At 39.1% G+C, this 17,187-nt stretch overlaps 1 protein-coding gene across 3 annotated transcripts in view; it reads right to left on the reverse strand.

Moving 5' to 3' along the window:
- neto1l (neuropilin (NRP) and tolloid (TLL)-like 1, like) overlaps nucleotides 1–12,978 on the reverse strand; it is a 63,849-nt gene extending 50,871 nt beyond the window's left edge. For all 3 annotated transcript variants that reach the window (XM_020609641.1, XM_020609639.1, XM_020609640.1), the window contains exons 1-4: nucleotides 12,186–12,978; nucleotides 11,706–11,762; nucleotides 11,477–11,611; nucleotides 10,823–11,071 (exon numbers count right to left, since the gene is read on the reverse strand). In XM_020609641.1, the coding sequence (XP_020465297.1) occupies nucleotides 10,823–11,071; nucleotides 11,477–11,611; nucleotides 11,706–11,762; nucleotides 12,186–12,213 (469 nt within the window). In that variant the 5' untranslated portion in view covers nucleotides 12,214–12,978. The remainder of the gene's footprint in view (nucleotides 1–10,822; nucleotides 11,072–11,476; nucleotides 11,612–11,705; nucleotides 11,763–12,185) is intronic.
- Between the last annotated feature and the right edge of the window lie 4,209 nt (nucleotides 12,979–17,187).

The following is a 17,187-nucleotide window of genomic DNA, read 5'->3' on the forward strand; positions in this document are numbered from 1 at the left end:
ACAAACTGGATGGAATACAAAATGAGGGTTCAGATGCAGCTGCTCAGTGAAGGTTCAGTGTGCATGTCTGTGTTTGTGCACAGGGATTAGGCGCAGCATACAGATTTGAGTAGTTTCCCAGAGCTACAATCCAGCTTGACTCAAGTCTTGGGATGGCAAATGTCCTCCTAGCACATTAGGACACAAAAACAAGAGTGAGATTTTGCATGTGCACAGTGATTATGCAACAAAAATATTTTTACAGTATAGTTACCCTCAACAGTTACTTCTCTTGTGCACACAGACAGACTCGGTGTTGGTTATCTTTGCAGGATTCTGTATCTGCAGAGTGCTGATTTTTGAGAACAGATTAAAGTTTAGCACTGTCAGCAAACAGTGCCTCCATCCTGGGCAATATTATATTTTTATAAAAAGTTGCTCCACTGTAAATTTGACTATCCAGGATTGTGACTGAATAAATATTCCAAAAATGTGCTGGATGGATGAATAATCCACTACTTGACAAACTGGAGGTTTTCCCAAAACAATCTTATCCCCCTGCATCAGATCAGAACTTTCGTTATGCAGAATGAACAAACAATCACGCATGAAAGAAGATAAAGTCAGCAAGTCTAAATTTCAGGATATGAAGCCAAAAAAACCTGTCAACCAAAAACCTTTTTTTAATTTTTCATACAAATTCAACCATATAGAGAGCAAACAGTTAACACACTTTAAGCCGTTTAAAGGCTGACAGAGCAGGGATCACTGTTTGTATGAAGAGTCATTTGTATGCATGTTAGACACAGAGGCATATTAAAAGTTACAAGGTAAAAGCCAGTTGGCATCCTTTTATGGACAGTGGCGAGAAAAGCCAGTGTCACCTTAATGAAAATTCAGATAGTGGCAGAGCTTGTGGGGACAGTATTCTCAAAATGGGGCCACAACTGATTTACATAAGTCCAAATATTTGTTTTGATGAATGTCCCTTTCTTTGTCTCTTTTTCTGCTTGTTCTGTAACAGTTATGTATGTACAGCACTATATGTGTTATTTGCCTCACTTTTCCTAGCTGTACATTGGATAGGAAAATAATGGCAGCAGGTGGCCATGTGTGCTGCATTGTATAGGAGTGCTGTGATTAATCGAGCTTGCCAAATGGAAAATTAAATGCCAGCAAGGCCAATGCATTCAGCAGTCTGTTAGTGTTTGTTTAAAAGAGAAACAGGGACGATTACACATGCTCGACTTCCTGACTTTTCCAGTTCCTTGTTCTCAGCAATCTGACAAAAACACTGTGTGTATCCAATGGAGGAAGCCTTAAATGACTTGTTGGACTCCACTTCTGTACTGTATATTCAGTGGGCTGATGAGAAAATAATGTTCTCCTGCATCTCTCTGCACCTCAATAATCACAGATGGGTGAGCAATTTGAACTTTCACAAGCATGAATGAAAATGAAATGTGTGAGAGAAGCTAATAGAAACCAATGCTTCACTTAGAACGTCCCTATATTTGTTTTAGCTTCTGTGATTCAAGGTCTCAGAGCTGAGCAAATGTTTGACACATTTAGCAAAATGGCTGAAAGTGTGCTGTAATGACTGCTTGGAAATTCTGACATTATGGTAATAGTTGATTTTGTAGCTCATCTATCACTGTCAACCAGCTGTCCAACCCCAGCACAGCTACAGACCATTATTGACAATTATTTTCTGCCATATATACATTTTGTTCCATTATTATTAAATTGAATATCGCTACCTTGGTTGAAGATAGGGAACTCTAGAATAAATAAATAAAATATTATGGACTGAGAGTAGCTGTAGACTTATAGTCAGTTATATAAACCACTTGCCATGGCTTTTCTATAAGCCTGTGAAATGGAAATGATATGCATTAACCCTCTAGCACAGCCCCAACAGTAAATAGTGCAGGACTGCAGAACAGCCAGTATATGACCTAAGCTATACTTCCATTTCAAGAAATGTACCATCAACAAATTTTATTGCCATTTCTTTTGAAAGTTTTATTTGTGGACATCGATCGAATTTACTGTACAACTGTTCTATCATTCTGAAATGTTCTGAGGATTACTCAAATTCATTTCATAATCCCATCATGGTCTTGCACTCCTTCACTGATGACATCATTCGCCCGGCAGCAAAACAAAGGTTTGCCATTATCTATTAGATTACCCTGTTGCCAAATGTGATTTAGGTCCTTTTGGGATCAGACATTTGCTCTTAGACGATAAGCTGAGGAATCCAGGGTTCAATCCACTGCCAAAAATGAGAGAACAAATTGCAGATAATGAAAGCAAAACACTCATCATTCATACTCCTTTACAGGCAATAATTAGACACCCCCCGGTATGTTAATACACTAACTCCCCAAGGAAGTATCCCACTGATGAGATGATGAAAACAAAAGCAAAACTTGTCAGGCATAGAAAGCAATTTGCTCTGTGATGTCCTTCAAAATCAGGGGCACAAATCAGGAGCAGTGAGCAAGCAAACCTTATTCACCTTCCAAAAACTGAAAGACCTTTTCAGCCAACCCTTAAGAGAATAAGTCTACAGAGATAAAATGCACAGCTCAGTCTCATTGCTGTCTAATACTACATAATGGAGAGAGTCATGCTCTCCATCATGACAGGCAAGGATCCACCATGATGATAGGCTAATGAAACAAAGAGCCCTAAGCAAGCTGTTCCATCTACAGGAGGACAAGAGAGAAGAAAAACACACTTACAACTCAGTTCATTTCCATTGCATTTCTGAGACCAAAGCTCATATGCATCATGTGTACAATGTAGCAAACAGAATTCACAATGGGGTGTCCTATTGCAGATGTAGCACAAGAAGAATGCAGGGGTTTGAGTGGGAAAGCAGCCAAGATTCTGTAACTGACTGGGGACAAACACAAACAAATACACGTTACAGCATACGCTATATACACACAAACACACAGGTGGATATGTATGCTTGCATACACTCCCCCCAATTGGCTAGGAGTGTTTGAAACACCCCAGGTATGTAAATATCTGCCAGTGAGTGAAGAGTTCCATGGAGAGACGATCTGGTTGTCCCCTGAGTGAAGGCTCACTGGATGATAAGCTGGTGTACATTTTGTGTCAGGACTTTTCTGCCGAGCAGAGGAGGAGTATAAAGGTACCAGATATCAGATCCAAAAAAAAAAGCAAAAAGGAAAAGTGGAGTAAAAACAGGAAAGAAAGATAAAGAGAATAGAGGCCCAGTCAAACTAACAAGTTTCACAGCAAAAGGTATCGAAAACCATCCACAAATATTCATGAAGTGTTTACATTTAAACTGAGAATTACCAAACAGAATTTCGTTATGACTGGTGAACTGATTGTATAATGACAATAAAGATTCTTGATCATTCTAGACACTTTCTGATGTACTGACAAACTGCACGAACATCTAACAACAAAACAACAAAGTCTGACAGGCAAACATGAACATTTAGATTACCACACTTTAAATGATTTAAGCCACTTTACTTTATCAAACCAAAATTGTTGGTAGTGATCACATGCACAACAACTTTAAGTAGGTAAAAAAAAATAGTTAAGCCCTAACAACACTGAAAGTTTAACCCAGAAGTTAGTTGCTAAACTGTAATGGATCTTAATGGGAAACAGGATTTGTAGAGTTGAATTTTCCAAGAGCATCAGAACTCATAAGAACCCTTTACAAAGATAAATGTATTCCATCATTACCTACACATGGAGCTGATGTAACATAAAAAGCATGAACCATGCATAGCAGTGAGGGAAGAAAAGATGTAGTGTTAGCTGAAAAGAGAGAGAGTGGGAAATGAGTGAGAAGGAGTGAGGGTGAGACTGACCTCTTCTACAGCTGCAAGAGGTGTGCCTGAAATGCTAACTCGCTACATCCATCATGTTCTCCTTTAAACAGAGGCAGTGTGCAGGGATGAGTCTTCAGCTGAGCTTAAACATATAGTCATCCTTTCTTATTACGTACGAGCAGAGGAGATTCTGTTTCAAACGAGACTGGTGTGGGCAGCCTGAACTCAAAAACACAAAGCTAGATGAGAGACTCCACAGGAAAACAAACAGACACAGCCGGCTCTCCAAACACATTCTGTTTCATTGTCTAAACCACTATCTCCAGTGTTACACTAAAATGAGTCATCTGAAAAGCAGTGATGAGAATTAGACACCAGAATAAAAAGTTTAGTGATTTATTAGGAGTGACTATGTGCAAGCAACTCATTCCAACAAACACACTTGTCACTGAGATCTTGGGAGAATGCCAGAAAATGCACCACAGGAGAGTTTTCTTTCCATTTCTACCCATGAATATCATCTACCTTCTGTGCTCCGCAGTGAATCTGAGCCCCAACCAGTGTTGAGCCTTGGAAAATGAAATTTTACTCTTAGTGTCTTTGGTGCTTGGGACAAAGTTATGACAGCATTTTTAAGAAAAAGCCAGACTACATTTCATTATCTCAGTAGTCTCTATAAAAATTAAATCTATTTCAACTACATGTTTCTCACAAAAAAGTAAGATTTTAGAGGGTAAAGCCAGCAGGTTTTTCAGTTTTAAAAATCAGAAGCAAACAGCATAATTTTTCCAGCCACTAAAAAAGGTTATTTGCCTCAAACAAATACAGCCTTCAACAAGATCACTCAGAAGCACATGTACAGTACCTCTGCCAAGGCACAACATTCACTCACGCAAATGGGTCCCTTGTGAAAAATTAGACCCAGGACAACAAAATATGACCTAAAAACCTTGATCCAGAGCAGATCCAGATCATCTTTAAGGGTATGATAGGCAGTTACAGTATACTGTGCATCTTACCTGAACATTTCAAGGTTTTATCTTCATTAATAGGTCAAGTTATGGCAGAATGTGTTAAATGGGGTTTTCAATGTTAACTATATTTGCTCAACTTATTTCCCCCAATCTTGATCATTTCTATAACTGCATAGATTGAAAGTACATTCAACAGCAGTTAGCTAGAACGCATGAATTATTATTTACCTGCTGCCAGTACAGTGAATGTCAATGTCTTTGGATAGTGCATAGTGAACTCAAATATCTAAATGTCAGCTACTGCCACTGGCAAATTACTTTGGAGACCAGTGCAAAACTGGGAAGTCACTGAACTTTCTTTCCAACCCTAGAAATAATGCCACCAGAGTATGTTTTGTCCAAGAACAAAGAGTTAATCTCACAGTTCAATTTTCCAGTTTGAGCTAAACTATGGATTCAATCTCAAGGCCCTCTCTCCTTCATGACAGGTACATATATCCTGTTCAAACTAAAATCCTGAATGCCATTTAAGTCAGTTAATTCAAAAATCCTTCCCAGTGCAGTTAGAGCCCAGTTGGGCTATAAGGCATCTAGGTTAACTAGTGTCATGCTGATTATAGACTGACTAATTATGGTCTGAATTCTAAACAGGCCTAGTACCGTACACTAACAGTGCTACTGAAGGTAGACTGGATGGCATTATATTGTTCCAGGGATTCATTACTTGTTTACAGTACAGTGGTAAATATTAGTTTCTTTTGGCACAAATTTGCATAATTTAAAATATAAGTAGTTTCATTAAGCATTTTCCATATACATACAGTATATGTGTATGGAAAATGAGAGAGGTAGTGGTTCTATATATCCTACCAGTTGCTGGGAAGCACTGGACTAAAAGACAGCACTGAGGTAATCATTACGCAGTGGCACAGAACAGACGCACCACAGTTCAACACAAAATACAGGAACAACATACATCAAATGACACAACCAAGTCTCCAGTATTGTGTAGAGGAACACCAAGTATGGGCTAGAGCCTCACAAATCCAGATGGGAGAACCCTCAGAAGGCTGTGGAGAATCACAAGGCTTCCAGGTCCAGATGGACAGGCAGGTACTGATTAATGAACCAGGATACTGTGGTGTTTGAAAGGAACAGAAGGCAGGAGTGGCAATCGATATACAGTAGCAGTCTTAAGTGACAGCAGGAAGGAAGGGCACATGAAGCTGGCTGTGACTCCTATGAGCAGCTTCAGCAGATCCCAGGAGCAACATCAGAGCTCTGTCTCAAAGAATACAGAGCTAGGAACAGTTTAGATCCTGCACAGAACCCTCAAACTCTCAGGCCCTCAGATAACCCGAGGCAGAGGAATGGGACATACCACCCATAGGGATGAAATGAGAATTTTTTATGTTTTTATGTCTTTTTCTTTTCTTTTACTGTACATTACTAGTCCTTTAAGGAAATGCACAATTGGTTCTTAAGTCTCCTTACAGCTTTTACTTGCTCTGGCTTAACATGTAGAAACACCATTTAATGTACCAGTCAATGGGGTTCTAAGATCATGGTGCCCCAGGACAAAATGAAGAACAAAATACTGCTTAAATAATCCAATTCCCATGTACGCACACACACACACACACACACACTCAAATATACTATAACACCAGGGTCCTCCACTCAGTCATTTTCAGTCATTTTCCCTGCTAATGCATTTGTATGTAGCTATTCAACTTGTAATTTTATACTATTTGTCATTATTACAAGTTTGCCTGTCACAATCCAACACACTGTCACTATCCTCCAGGGAAGGCAACTCCACATGTGCTCTGAGAAATAAAAAGTGTCTTACTGCACTGGTTTTTGTGACAAACAGCTGAACGGTGCACATTGTGCTAAATTTAAAACTACGCCACACAGAATAACTCAAAAGCACACATTAAAATTATTTCAATCAAAATTATTGTTCCATTAGGAATACATTTGGGCAGAATAGAAAGAAAAAGGACAAAACTGCATCATCTTTGGAATTATTTTGTAAATTCAAACACAGTCTCACATTAATAGCCTGTAACTCAGTTTCCGAAAACACACACTTCTCATAGGTGGATTAATGCTTAGTTCTCTGTCCCAGGCTTCCCTCTCTTAACTGTCTGAACTTTGGAACTGATTGTTGTTGAGGTAGAACATTATGGTCAGATACACCTACAGTAGCTCTGCATGCTGCTGCTATTAGGACAATATGTTACAGCAAAGTGTACTTGTGTTATGTTTGAGACAATCACTCAATATTCCCTTAAAATAATTTGGCATGTTTCCAAATTACTTGGCTTGTTGCAGAGAGTTAGATGAAATTAATACATCTCTTGTGGCTGTATGCTAAATTTGAAGCTATTAAACACAATGAACAGCCAGTTGGATTAGTGTGATGGGTGGAAATGGGCAAATTAGCCTTGCTCTGTCTAACGCTTACTATTTATCACCCTATATCATGTTTGTTTAATCCATTCAGAAGTACCTCCCCCCAGAAAGTCACAAAGTGTTTTTACACTTTAGTTTATAGAACAGACTGAGCAAATAAAATTTCATGTTGTAAATTGCATAGTAAATTTTAGAGGTGCTGGTAGGATGATTTTATTTTTTTCATCTGTTTCCAGGTTTTTCAATAAGCTAAACTACTCTTTCTAGCAGTAGCTTCATATTTATTATCCAGAAATAAAAGTGGCACTGCCCTTAGCATATTTCCCAGAATGCTGGCCTGTTACTTTAAGTATACAACAGTGTACACAAATACATGTGGAGTCTTTCATCTCCATAATCAGCTGCCTGGGAAGTGGCTGAAGTAGGAATCACCTGGGAGCATACAGGCGGACAGAGGCAGCTCCCGTCTACAGGTAAGCCCATTCAGTCAGAAAACTAATGTGCATCACACATGCAGCCTAGCAGGTGGACTCCACAGCCTGGCAATTGTTTGTATACTGATCCCTGCAGGTACTCCACAGTTCAGTGTAAATGAGTAATTCAATCATAAATAGTGATATTCTCTAATATATACATTTTTTTCAAATGTTCATATAATGTATTTTACTGAGTTGAAAACTGCTTTAAAAGATTTATGAAACAAGAAGAACCTGAGTATAATTTATTTGGCAAAAAAGAAATAAAAAAAGTGAAAAAGTGAGCATCACTGGGGCATCCATGTTGGTTTAGTTACTTTTCTGATTGAACCTGTCTATACACATCCTTAGATGTCACATTTAAAGTGAATCTGCATGTTTTATGCTCCACTGACATTTACTAACATGACACTGGATACTGTGAGATTCCAGTTGCTGCTGCTTCATTCACTGCTGCTATACAAACTGCATTAGTCATCAAGTGCATGAGGCTCTAAAAGGACACTGGGAGAGTTTGAAAAGAGGCAGAAGAGTTTTTATCTGTCCGCTTTTAAAGTGACTGACGAGAGCGAGTAAGAGGAGCTGATTCATGTCACCTTTGTTCCCTTTTTTCACTCTCATTCATCAGAGGAAGATTGTGTGAATTAGTATGGTTAGCAGAGCAGCTGCAGATGTGAGACACTATTCACAGTGCCAGATTTCATAGTAACAAGGAGTGAATTCAGGACTTTTATCCTCTTTAGTTATGTAAATCATATGCCACAGATATTTTCAATGGAGTGGCTGAGCTTTGTCTTTTTTCTTTCCTCGCAGCAAAATTTCAGTGAGTCTCTGAAGAGAAGCAGGAAGATGAAACAATAAGTTAGTTGTCCACCTGACTATCAGTGCTGGAAATAAATGATCCTTCCTGTGCAGCCCTGTTTTGTCTTTTACAGTTACAGTAGTTCCTGTTTCTACTGTACCTTATTTTTACTCACACCTAATAGGAAAGACACTTTTGTAGGATGTCCCATACTGCATCACAAACCAAGTTGTGAGCTCAGTCAGAAATACATCTTCACAAGCATTGATGTCAACATAAAAACACCTAACACCTTCTTGGCAAGAGGTAAAAAGATTGATACCCCTGACCGGTAGATACAAAGCTTTGGCCTTAGCCCATTAGTCATTCAAATGCAAAACCTCAAAATATCTTCCTTCCTTAACAAGCATGATATACTATTTTAATTACTGTGCTTTAAGATGTATTGCTGAGGCAAACCTTAGAAGCACTACCCCTGCATACAAAGTCAAAGCTAAAACATGATGAGCAAGATTAGCCTGGTGCAATGTGAACTGAGACAGAGGTGCACTGTGTGATATGCAAGTGTTTCACCTTGGGAGACAAAATTCAGTCTGTAAGGTAGGCTAACCGGCTTCTGGCAGTAGCTACCAATTGCAAACATGAACATGGCATCAATATTTTCTTTATAGGGTTAATATTACATAAAATACACCAACTATTAATTTAATAATAAGTTAAAATGCCATCCATTCAGTGATATTATTGCCTGGTAAATGTTTAGCTGGATTTACTAAAGCCATTTCTAAAATGCATTTGTGCAGAGTAAAACATAAATCAAAGTTGATAGAGAGATTGATGTGTAAAACAGCTGTGTCAGCAGACAGTTATCTCTATAACCAAGAACAAATCCATGCCTGACACTCCTCTCTGGATTGTATGAAAAATATATTTGACAGTGCAAGGCTGCAACCTTCACTGTGATTATCAGCAGTGGTGACAAAAATACTCAGATCTTTTACACAAGTAAAAGGAGCAATACTTTAATGCAGAAATACTCTGTCACAAGTAAAAGTCCTGAACTCAGGATGTTACTTAAATAAACAGACAGAAGTCTCTTAAGAATCCATTATGCAGAATGACTCATTTTCAAGATGAATGTGCATTAGATTAGTGGATTATCATTATTGATACATTAAGTGCATGACTTTAATGTTGCAGCTGTTAAAGGTGGTTAATCTAAATTACTTTATATACTGCTGAATAATATGTGAATTCCCCCTCAGGATAAAGAATTCTCATCTCAACCTTCAATAGTGTGGCAGAATGTATGCATTGTTAAAATATTTATCTGAATTTGAATCTAGTAACTACTGCTGCCTAGTGGAGTAAATTGTAGAACATTTCCTCTGGACTGTAGTAGAGTAACAATATACAGTAAAGTATATATACTAAATAATAAAGTACATGTACCTCACAATTGTACTTAAGCAAATTCACCATGAAAAGCACTGTATAAATAAAGTGTAATACTATTAATTCACTTCAGATTTCATTGCTACTGACTGGACATCTTCAGTGTAATAACCCATGAAGAGCTTTACCGTTCTGATGTTTCAGTAACATATACAAAACTATTAGAGATAAATTGACCTTCACCACCAGCTTTCTTTTCAGCAGCCTGTACTATAGCATGTTTTTCAGATGAAAGATCAATATAGTGCATGTGTTCATCATATAAACAATGACATACTCAAATCTTCTGTGGTAACATTCCCCTGAAGATGCAATGGGTATGGAGACAAATTGGCACAGCATTCACGTTCCCTGGCACAATTCCTTTTAAGCTCCAAACACACTAAAAACCTGACTGTGTTATTTACCCAGCCAAGTGTATGTGAGTGACTATTAAATTATGGTTATGCCCCGATTCTTTGCCATCAAACTGCTTCAGTAATGAGAGCTCACCCAAAGATGAGGCAAATTAAGAAAGTCAGTGTTTTACCGTACATCACAATTGTGTTCGACAAGACAGATTAGTTTGCTGTGCTCTTTTGGCTTCTTCCAGCCCTGAAAACTGAGGAGTGGGCCTTCTAAAGTGAATTCAAATCTGATAATGTTTCACAGCATCCCTTTAAATATAGAGGAAAAACTAACAGCATAGCCAGTCACAGGAGTGTCCACAGCCAGTGACAGTACAGTACACTGCCAATGGAAATAATGAGTGTGTGCAGACAGACAATCAATAAAGCTGCAAGAGGCTCCCACAAGGCTGAGTTCCCTGGATGATGTTTGGCATTCATTTGGAGCCTTGTTAGAGTTATAAAACACAGATATGCTTACAAAGGAAGAAAAATGTACCTGCAGTGAAGTTGTAACTTGCTGAAAATCCAACCGCTTCCAGTTCACCATCTGTAACAAATTTTATCCACAGATATCGGCCGCTACTTCTGATATCAGGTGGGCTGTGCTGACCGCAGTATCTTCCAAGCATTGGGGAGAAGCCAAATGGTCCATCGCGAACCTCGATGTTGTCAAATTTACATTCCCATGAGGACTCAATTGAATAATTCTCCTCAAAGTGTAGATCAATACACTGCCTTGGGGGGGCTGGAAGACACAATGAATATAATTACCACCTAGCACAAAGCAGGGAGTAAGATATCTGTCATGCCTCCATTGATGAAACCCGTTTTGTCATCAGCCTGCCCACATGTTCAATACATGCCTCAATCCTCTCTACTGGGCTAAAACACCAGAACTGTCCCTGATGACTTTGTAATATTTTAACCTGATGATCTGTACAGATTAATCAAATATCACCTCCCAATAGAGAAAAAAACTGTCCAAAGTAGCCTTTCACTATCTACAAAAGCAATGTGTTCTATCATTCTCTCAGCAGTTACTGTGATCTTTTTCCTTTCGTGATAACCCCAGGAATGCTTCAGCTGAGAATAAATAACTGAATCACCTTGATTTTTTGTTACTGCTGCAGTGCTTAAATAGAGCATTTACCTTCAAGAATGTAAACACACTCTGTGTCTGGGGGGTATTTATTTGGGTAATTTGGAGAAGTGAAGAGTCCTCCTTCTGGTTCTTTCACCCATACTCCACACTGACCTGCAGGTTTCACTCCAGAATTGTTTTTCACTAATTAATACAAAGCAAAAAGAGAAGAAAGGTCAGGCATTATAGATTGCAAGAGAAACCATGTCTGAGCACTAAAGGTTTGAGGTTGTGTTACCTGCTATGTCCTTCCGTGTTGCCCCAGACAACCCAAGTATGAGAAGACTTGCAACAACTGTAAGAACAGAAAACACATTCTTGATTAAAGACTATGACATGAACATCATGTTTTCCTTTTTCTATATTTAGTGCACAGCTTCCTTTTAGATGAAAAAAGGTTGAGTCAGCAAGGAACACATTTCAGGTTTAGAATTTCATGTACTGTACATCAACATTATATGGTAATGTTAAACCAGCCCTGGGTGTAACCTTACAGGATCCCAATGCACCACACACTACTTAATGTACACATTATAACAAGAATTTTTGGCACATTATCAGTTGGGAATATTTAAACATTATTAACATGCATAACTCCAGTTAGGTCTTAGAACATATCTAGACCAGTGACTTTGTGCAAACTCACAATCTGACAGATTATAATCCCAAACATAAATTTAAATAAGTGTGCTTCAGCTGATGAACACGGATGTCTTACCGCGATGGAAGCTGTGCCCATGTACCATGTCTGTTCCTTTCACAAACGACTTCAGACTCAACTAATTCCATTTAGATTAAGAAATACTTGAAGAAAAAAATATTGAGTTTCTGGAATTCCACACCGCCCAAACAACACAAGCTTTTCTTGAACAAAGAGCAATTTCTCCTTAAGTGAAAAAGAAAAAAATCCGTGCAGATGTGTCAAAACAACTAATCACCACTTTCATATAAAACCAAAAACAGTTCTAAACATTCGCCCGATTTCCATCCAGACGTTTCTAATACCCTTTGGTGCTTTTGATGCACTGAAAGGATTAGTAGTCCCGTCATCAGCCCTTCTCTATTCGCTCCACCTTTGCGATCTTCTTTTGGAAAATATCATGGACAACAGTGTCTTGCCTTCTTTGGTCCCCTTATCAAAACAGGGCATCCTTCAAAAGCATAGTATACCATCTCATCTCTGTAGCGTTGCCCCTGGAAAACACTGGGCAGCTTTAAAAAAATGTATAGATTTTCGTTTGGCTTTCCCTTGTCGCTTCTGTATTTCTCAAAGGGGTGTTAAGGTCGCTGGAAGTGCATCCCCATGCCTTCAACTGGAGAATCCCCGCAGCCAGCAGGAGTTAATGTACAGTACGATGTCCCTCCTCCTTGCGTCCATTCAACACTGACTACAGCTGTTCCAATGCGCCACAATCCTCGCGTACTTTGGCGCACGTATTGAAAACTTCTCCAGGACACTTCGTAAGACACGAACACACTCTTAAGTAAAGAATGAAGCGCTAATGTGTATTCCCGTGAGTGCGTATTTGTGTGTTTGAACAATAAGCACCCACTGCAGAATACATTTCAGCTTGTGGATCGGCTGCGCAAAGAAAATAGGAAGGCAGGCAGAGGGGGCAACGAGATGAGGAAAAACAAGCAGGGGTGCATGTCAGACTGAGATCTGTCAGCCTGATCAAACACGGAAAACCTGTAGAATAACATAGTTTGGAGACATAATGCACAGTCTCTCATTCTGCTTTAGGTCATTCACAGTCACAGCTGTGCTGTTCCTGTTACCCACCTAAAAGATCCACTATACTGTGGTACAGCTAAATCTGTCACACACACCTTAGGGTTATCATAGCTGGCATCAAGCTGCATTTTTCTTTTTTTTCTTCACTTATTACGTTCCTGAGGTGTATGTGAGTGTCATTGTGTATCCGGGGACAGGTCAGTGGCTCAGACTCTCAAAAATAGCCTTGGCACCCAGCAGACAATATCCATCTTCAGATCCTCCTGCTGCAGAGACAATGGTATAGCCTCCCTCTGGGTTTGGGTGTGTGTTAATGTTGCTTGTTAGCATTCACTGGACAATTTGGATCAGCTTAAAATAAACAGTTAATGGTAGTGGATGCTTGAATAAATGCTTCTAATATGCTATTAGGCCCACAACAGACTTGAGTATGATGGTTTTGTCCGTCTTCTAGCTTATGTCCTATTCTCTTCCAGTGTTCATGATTTTTTATAGCCTGATGCATAAACCCTCTTGAAATATCTTAGACTTACTGTTGTCTCTGTCTTTTTAATTATGTCTTGTGCCGCAGATTGGCCTCTTACTCACAACTCAGTGTTTGGTCAGTAGTAGGCAATGAAAACTTTGCAGGTGGCATACTGATGTTGAGAAAACATGTGGGGGTGGGAAATCTCCCAACTCTTTTCATGTAATAGGCTCCTGTTAATCTGTTATACAGAGTGATTTAACGGCCTTGGGATTTAGACCCTGCAACACAAGAACCAAAGCTTAGCCAGTCATTTTCTTGCTACTGTATAATCGCCTCTCATGAAGCTTGAAACCCACAGTGCAACCCTGCTGACTTTGTTTTCTCCGAGTTCACAAACAACAAAAACAGGTTGCAAAGAATTGGAAAAAAAAATGCATTTCTCTGCAAAAGCAAAGCCTATTAGAGATTTTGCAGTCTGAGGGAATGCCAATAATATCTGTGCCAAAATACAATGCACTGCCCAAAACTCACTGATTAGCAGTGGTGCTGCATTGTTCTGACAACTTTATAAGCACAACACCACATATTTCTGATGGGTAAACTCTGAGATGAAGCAGCAGAGCTATATGGGAATTATTCAAATAAGGCTTATCTAGCCCACTTTATGCAACAGTAGCACTAGTGAATTTAACAGCAGCCTCCAGTTCAGCTCTCTGGCATGTTTAACTGTTCGACTGAATGGCACTGAGGCAGTTGGAGCTTCTCAGAGAAATAATTCATTCAACAGCAGTCTCAAAGTCGGCCATTTTTAATTAAGGAACTCTATCATTTGGATGGAGATAACCATTATGCTGTTGTCAGCCTCATGAACATTTTTTTAAACTATAATCAGTTTGGGAAATTGGGACATCAAGGCCTGGAACCGTACAGTTTACGTACAGCATGCACAGACTACACAAACAAGCAAATAGAGCTTTACATTACACATGTGCTGCTTTGTTGTTTCATCTGTGATTAAGTCTCAGGATTGCTCATTGTTCAGCTGCAATTTAATTAGTGAAGCGTCTCCAGCAAACACTCACAACAAGTATATTATCCTGCAGGATACACAAAACAAAGTAATTCGTGATTGCATCCTGTTCATTTGACTCAGACCTGATGAGCAAATTGGGCATTCACCTTCCACTTACACTAATGGCACTGCCAGCACCGTTTCTCTTTGTCAATCTAACAGGTGACAGTGCTAAAGCACACATTTAGGCTAATGCTGTCTGCCCAGTGGGACTCAAATTAACCTTATTAGTGATGCATCGAGCAGTCGGTGGACCTATAAAACAATTTATTTGTCATTCAATGTGCCTGGTATTCCATTAAGCAGGACCTTAAGAGTTGCTTTTACCACAGGCAAATTTTGAGCTGCTCTTTATGCTACATTAGCTGTCTGGGTCTCTGGTGATAGACTGCCTTTATCCCAGCCTGGCACCTGGAGCCAGCGGAAAAATAATTCCATCAGATGATAGCACATACCCGTGGCTTCATTTTTGTTGAGGTGCCTTTACAGCACACATTTTTATACCTTGTGCTCATTTTTGTCCTTTCTAAAAACACATTAAACATCTTGCATTATACAAAATGAGGTATAGTGTGAAAAGTCATAGTTACCACCAGTGGAACTAAAATAAAATTAGTGTGGTGCTGCAACTGAAGGTCATTTTCATAATTGATTAATCTGCCAATTATTTTCTCTGTCAATCTAAACAAACCGCTTTAGTCCGACCAATCAAGCTGAATGCCACATTTCAGTATAAACATACACCCAAGTCACCACAGTAAGGCTCTTTTGGTTCTAGAACAGCAATGCTGCATTTAAAATAGGTACAGTGGGAACGGAAAGTATTCAGACCCCCTTAAATTTTTCACTCTTTGTTATATTGCAGCCATATGCTAAAATCATTTAAGTTCATTTTTTTCCTCATTAATGTACACACAGCACCCCATATTGACAGAAAAACGCAGAATTTGACATTTTTGCAGATTTATTAAAAAAGAAAAACTGAAATATCACATGGACATAAGTATTCAGACCCTTTGCTCAGTATTTAGTAGAAGCACCCTTTTGAGCTAATACAGCCATGAGTCTTTTTGGGAATGATGCAACCATTGGGCCACTCTACCATAAAGCCTCGACTGCTGGAGGGCTGCAGTGATGGTTGACTTTCTACAACTTTCTCCCATCTCCCGACTGCATCTCTGGAGCTCAGCCACAGTCATCTTTGGGTTCTTCTGTACCTCTCTCACCAAGGCTCTTCTCCCCCGATAGCTCAGTTTGGCCGGACGGCCAGCTCTAGGCAGGGTTCTGGTCGTCCTAAACATCTTCCATTTAAGGATTATGGAGGCCACTGTGCTCTTAGGAACCTTAAGTGCAGCAGAAATTTTTATGTAACCTTGGCCAGATCTGTGCCTTGCCACAATTCTGTCTCTGAGCTCTTCAAAACCTAAAAATGTCTAAATATAGTCAAGTTCATTATCATAAAAGGCTGATGAGAGATGCTTTTATACAGCAAGGACTCAGTGCAATACAGTACAGGCATGTCTATGTGCAAGTTCTACCAATATCATTGGTATCAAGAGAATACTTAGTATGGCATGAGGTCTTTACAGCTTTGTTTTGTCCCAGGATTGAAACAAACTATTGAAACTAATTTTCAACTATGTCAGCAAATGTCATAAAGCCCCAAACACCTGTGGCATCTGTAAGTCACTCAAGTGTTGTGAATACCAGTTGATGACTACACCATCATTTTACTTGATAAACTCCAAATGTAGAACGAAAGAAAAAAAAATATTTTTTTTTTTGAGGAGTCCAAAGCACTAAATGCTAATTTCACTTTGAACCGTTAACATTCATATCTCTCTTTCTCTCTTCAATGCTGCAGCTCATCTGTCAATCACCAGGGTTTTATCAGTTCAGTTGACCTGCTTAAATTATTTAACCAAGATCACACATGATTTCTTCCTTAGCCAAGTGCTTGAACTGCATATATGTCCTCAGTAATGTTTTGCAGATTTATTGAGTATGAAGCTTTGGCTGATATATTCAGTTAAGTGCACAGCTACTGTATGCAGTCAGCCAAATTTCAGAAAGCACTTGCCTTTAACTGCAGGACAATATAACAATACTGAGATTAGGAACAGGTAAGTGGCAAAAGCACAACACATGAAATAATCTTTCATCAAAAACAAATCCTCTTTTGTGTGCACACAATTGTAAGCAAACTGAGCCCAGTACAAAAAAACCTTTGTCCAAACAATCAGAAAAACAAGGCAGCAAGTAAAAAAAAAAACACACAGAGGTCTAAAAGCCCAAAATTCTTAATCTAGAAAACAGTCCAGGCAACAACACAAGAGATAAGAAAGCAGACTTACAAAACAAACAGAAAACCAGAGTCAGGCAACAGGGAGACTTCAGCTGAGGCTGGAACACTCTGCACACAGTGAAAGACTACGCACCAAGCA

Source organism: Monopterus albus, unplaced genomic scaffold (assembly GCF_001952655.1).
Source record: "Monopterus albus unplaced genomic scaffold, M_albus_1.0 scaffold100.1, whole genome shotgun sequence".
NCBI classification, from domain to species: domain Eukaryota; kingdom Metazoa; phylum Chordata; class Actinopteri; order Synbranchiformes; family Synbranchidae; genus Monopterus; species Monopterus albus.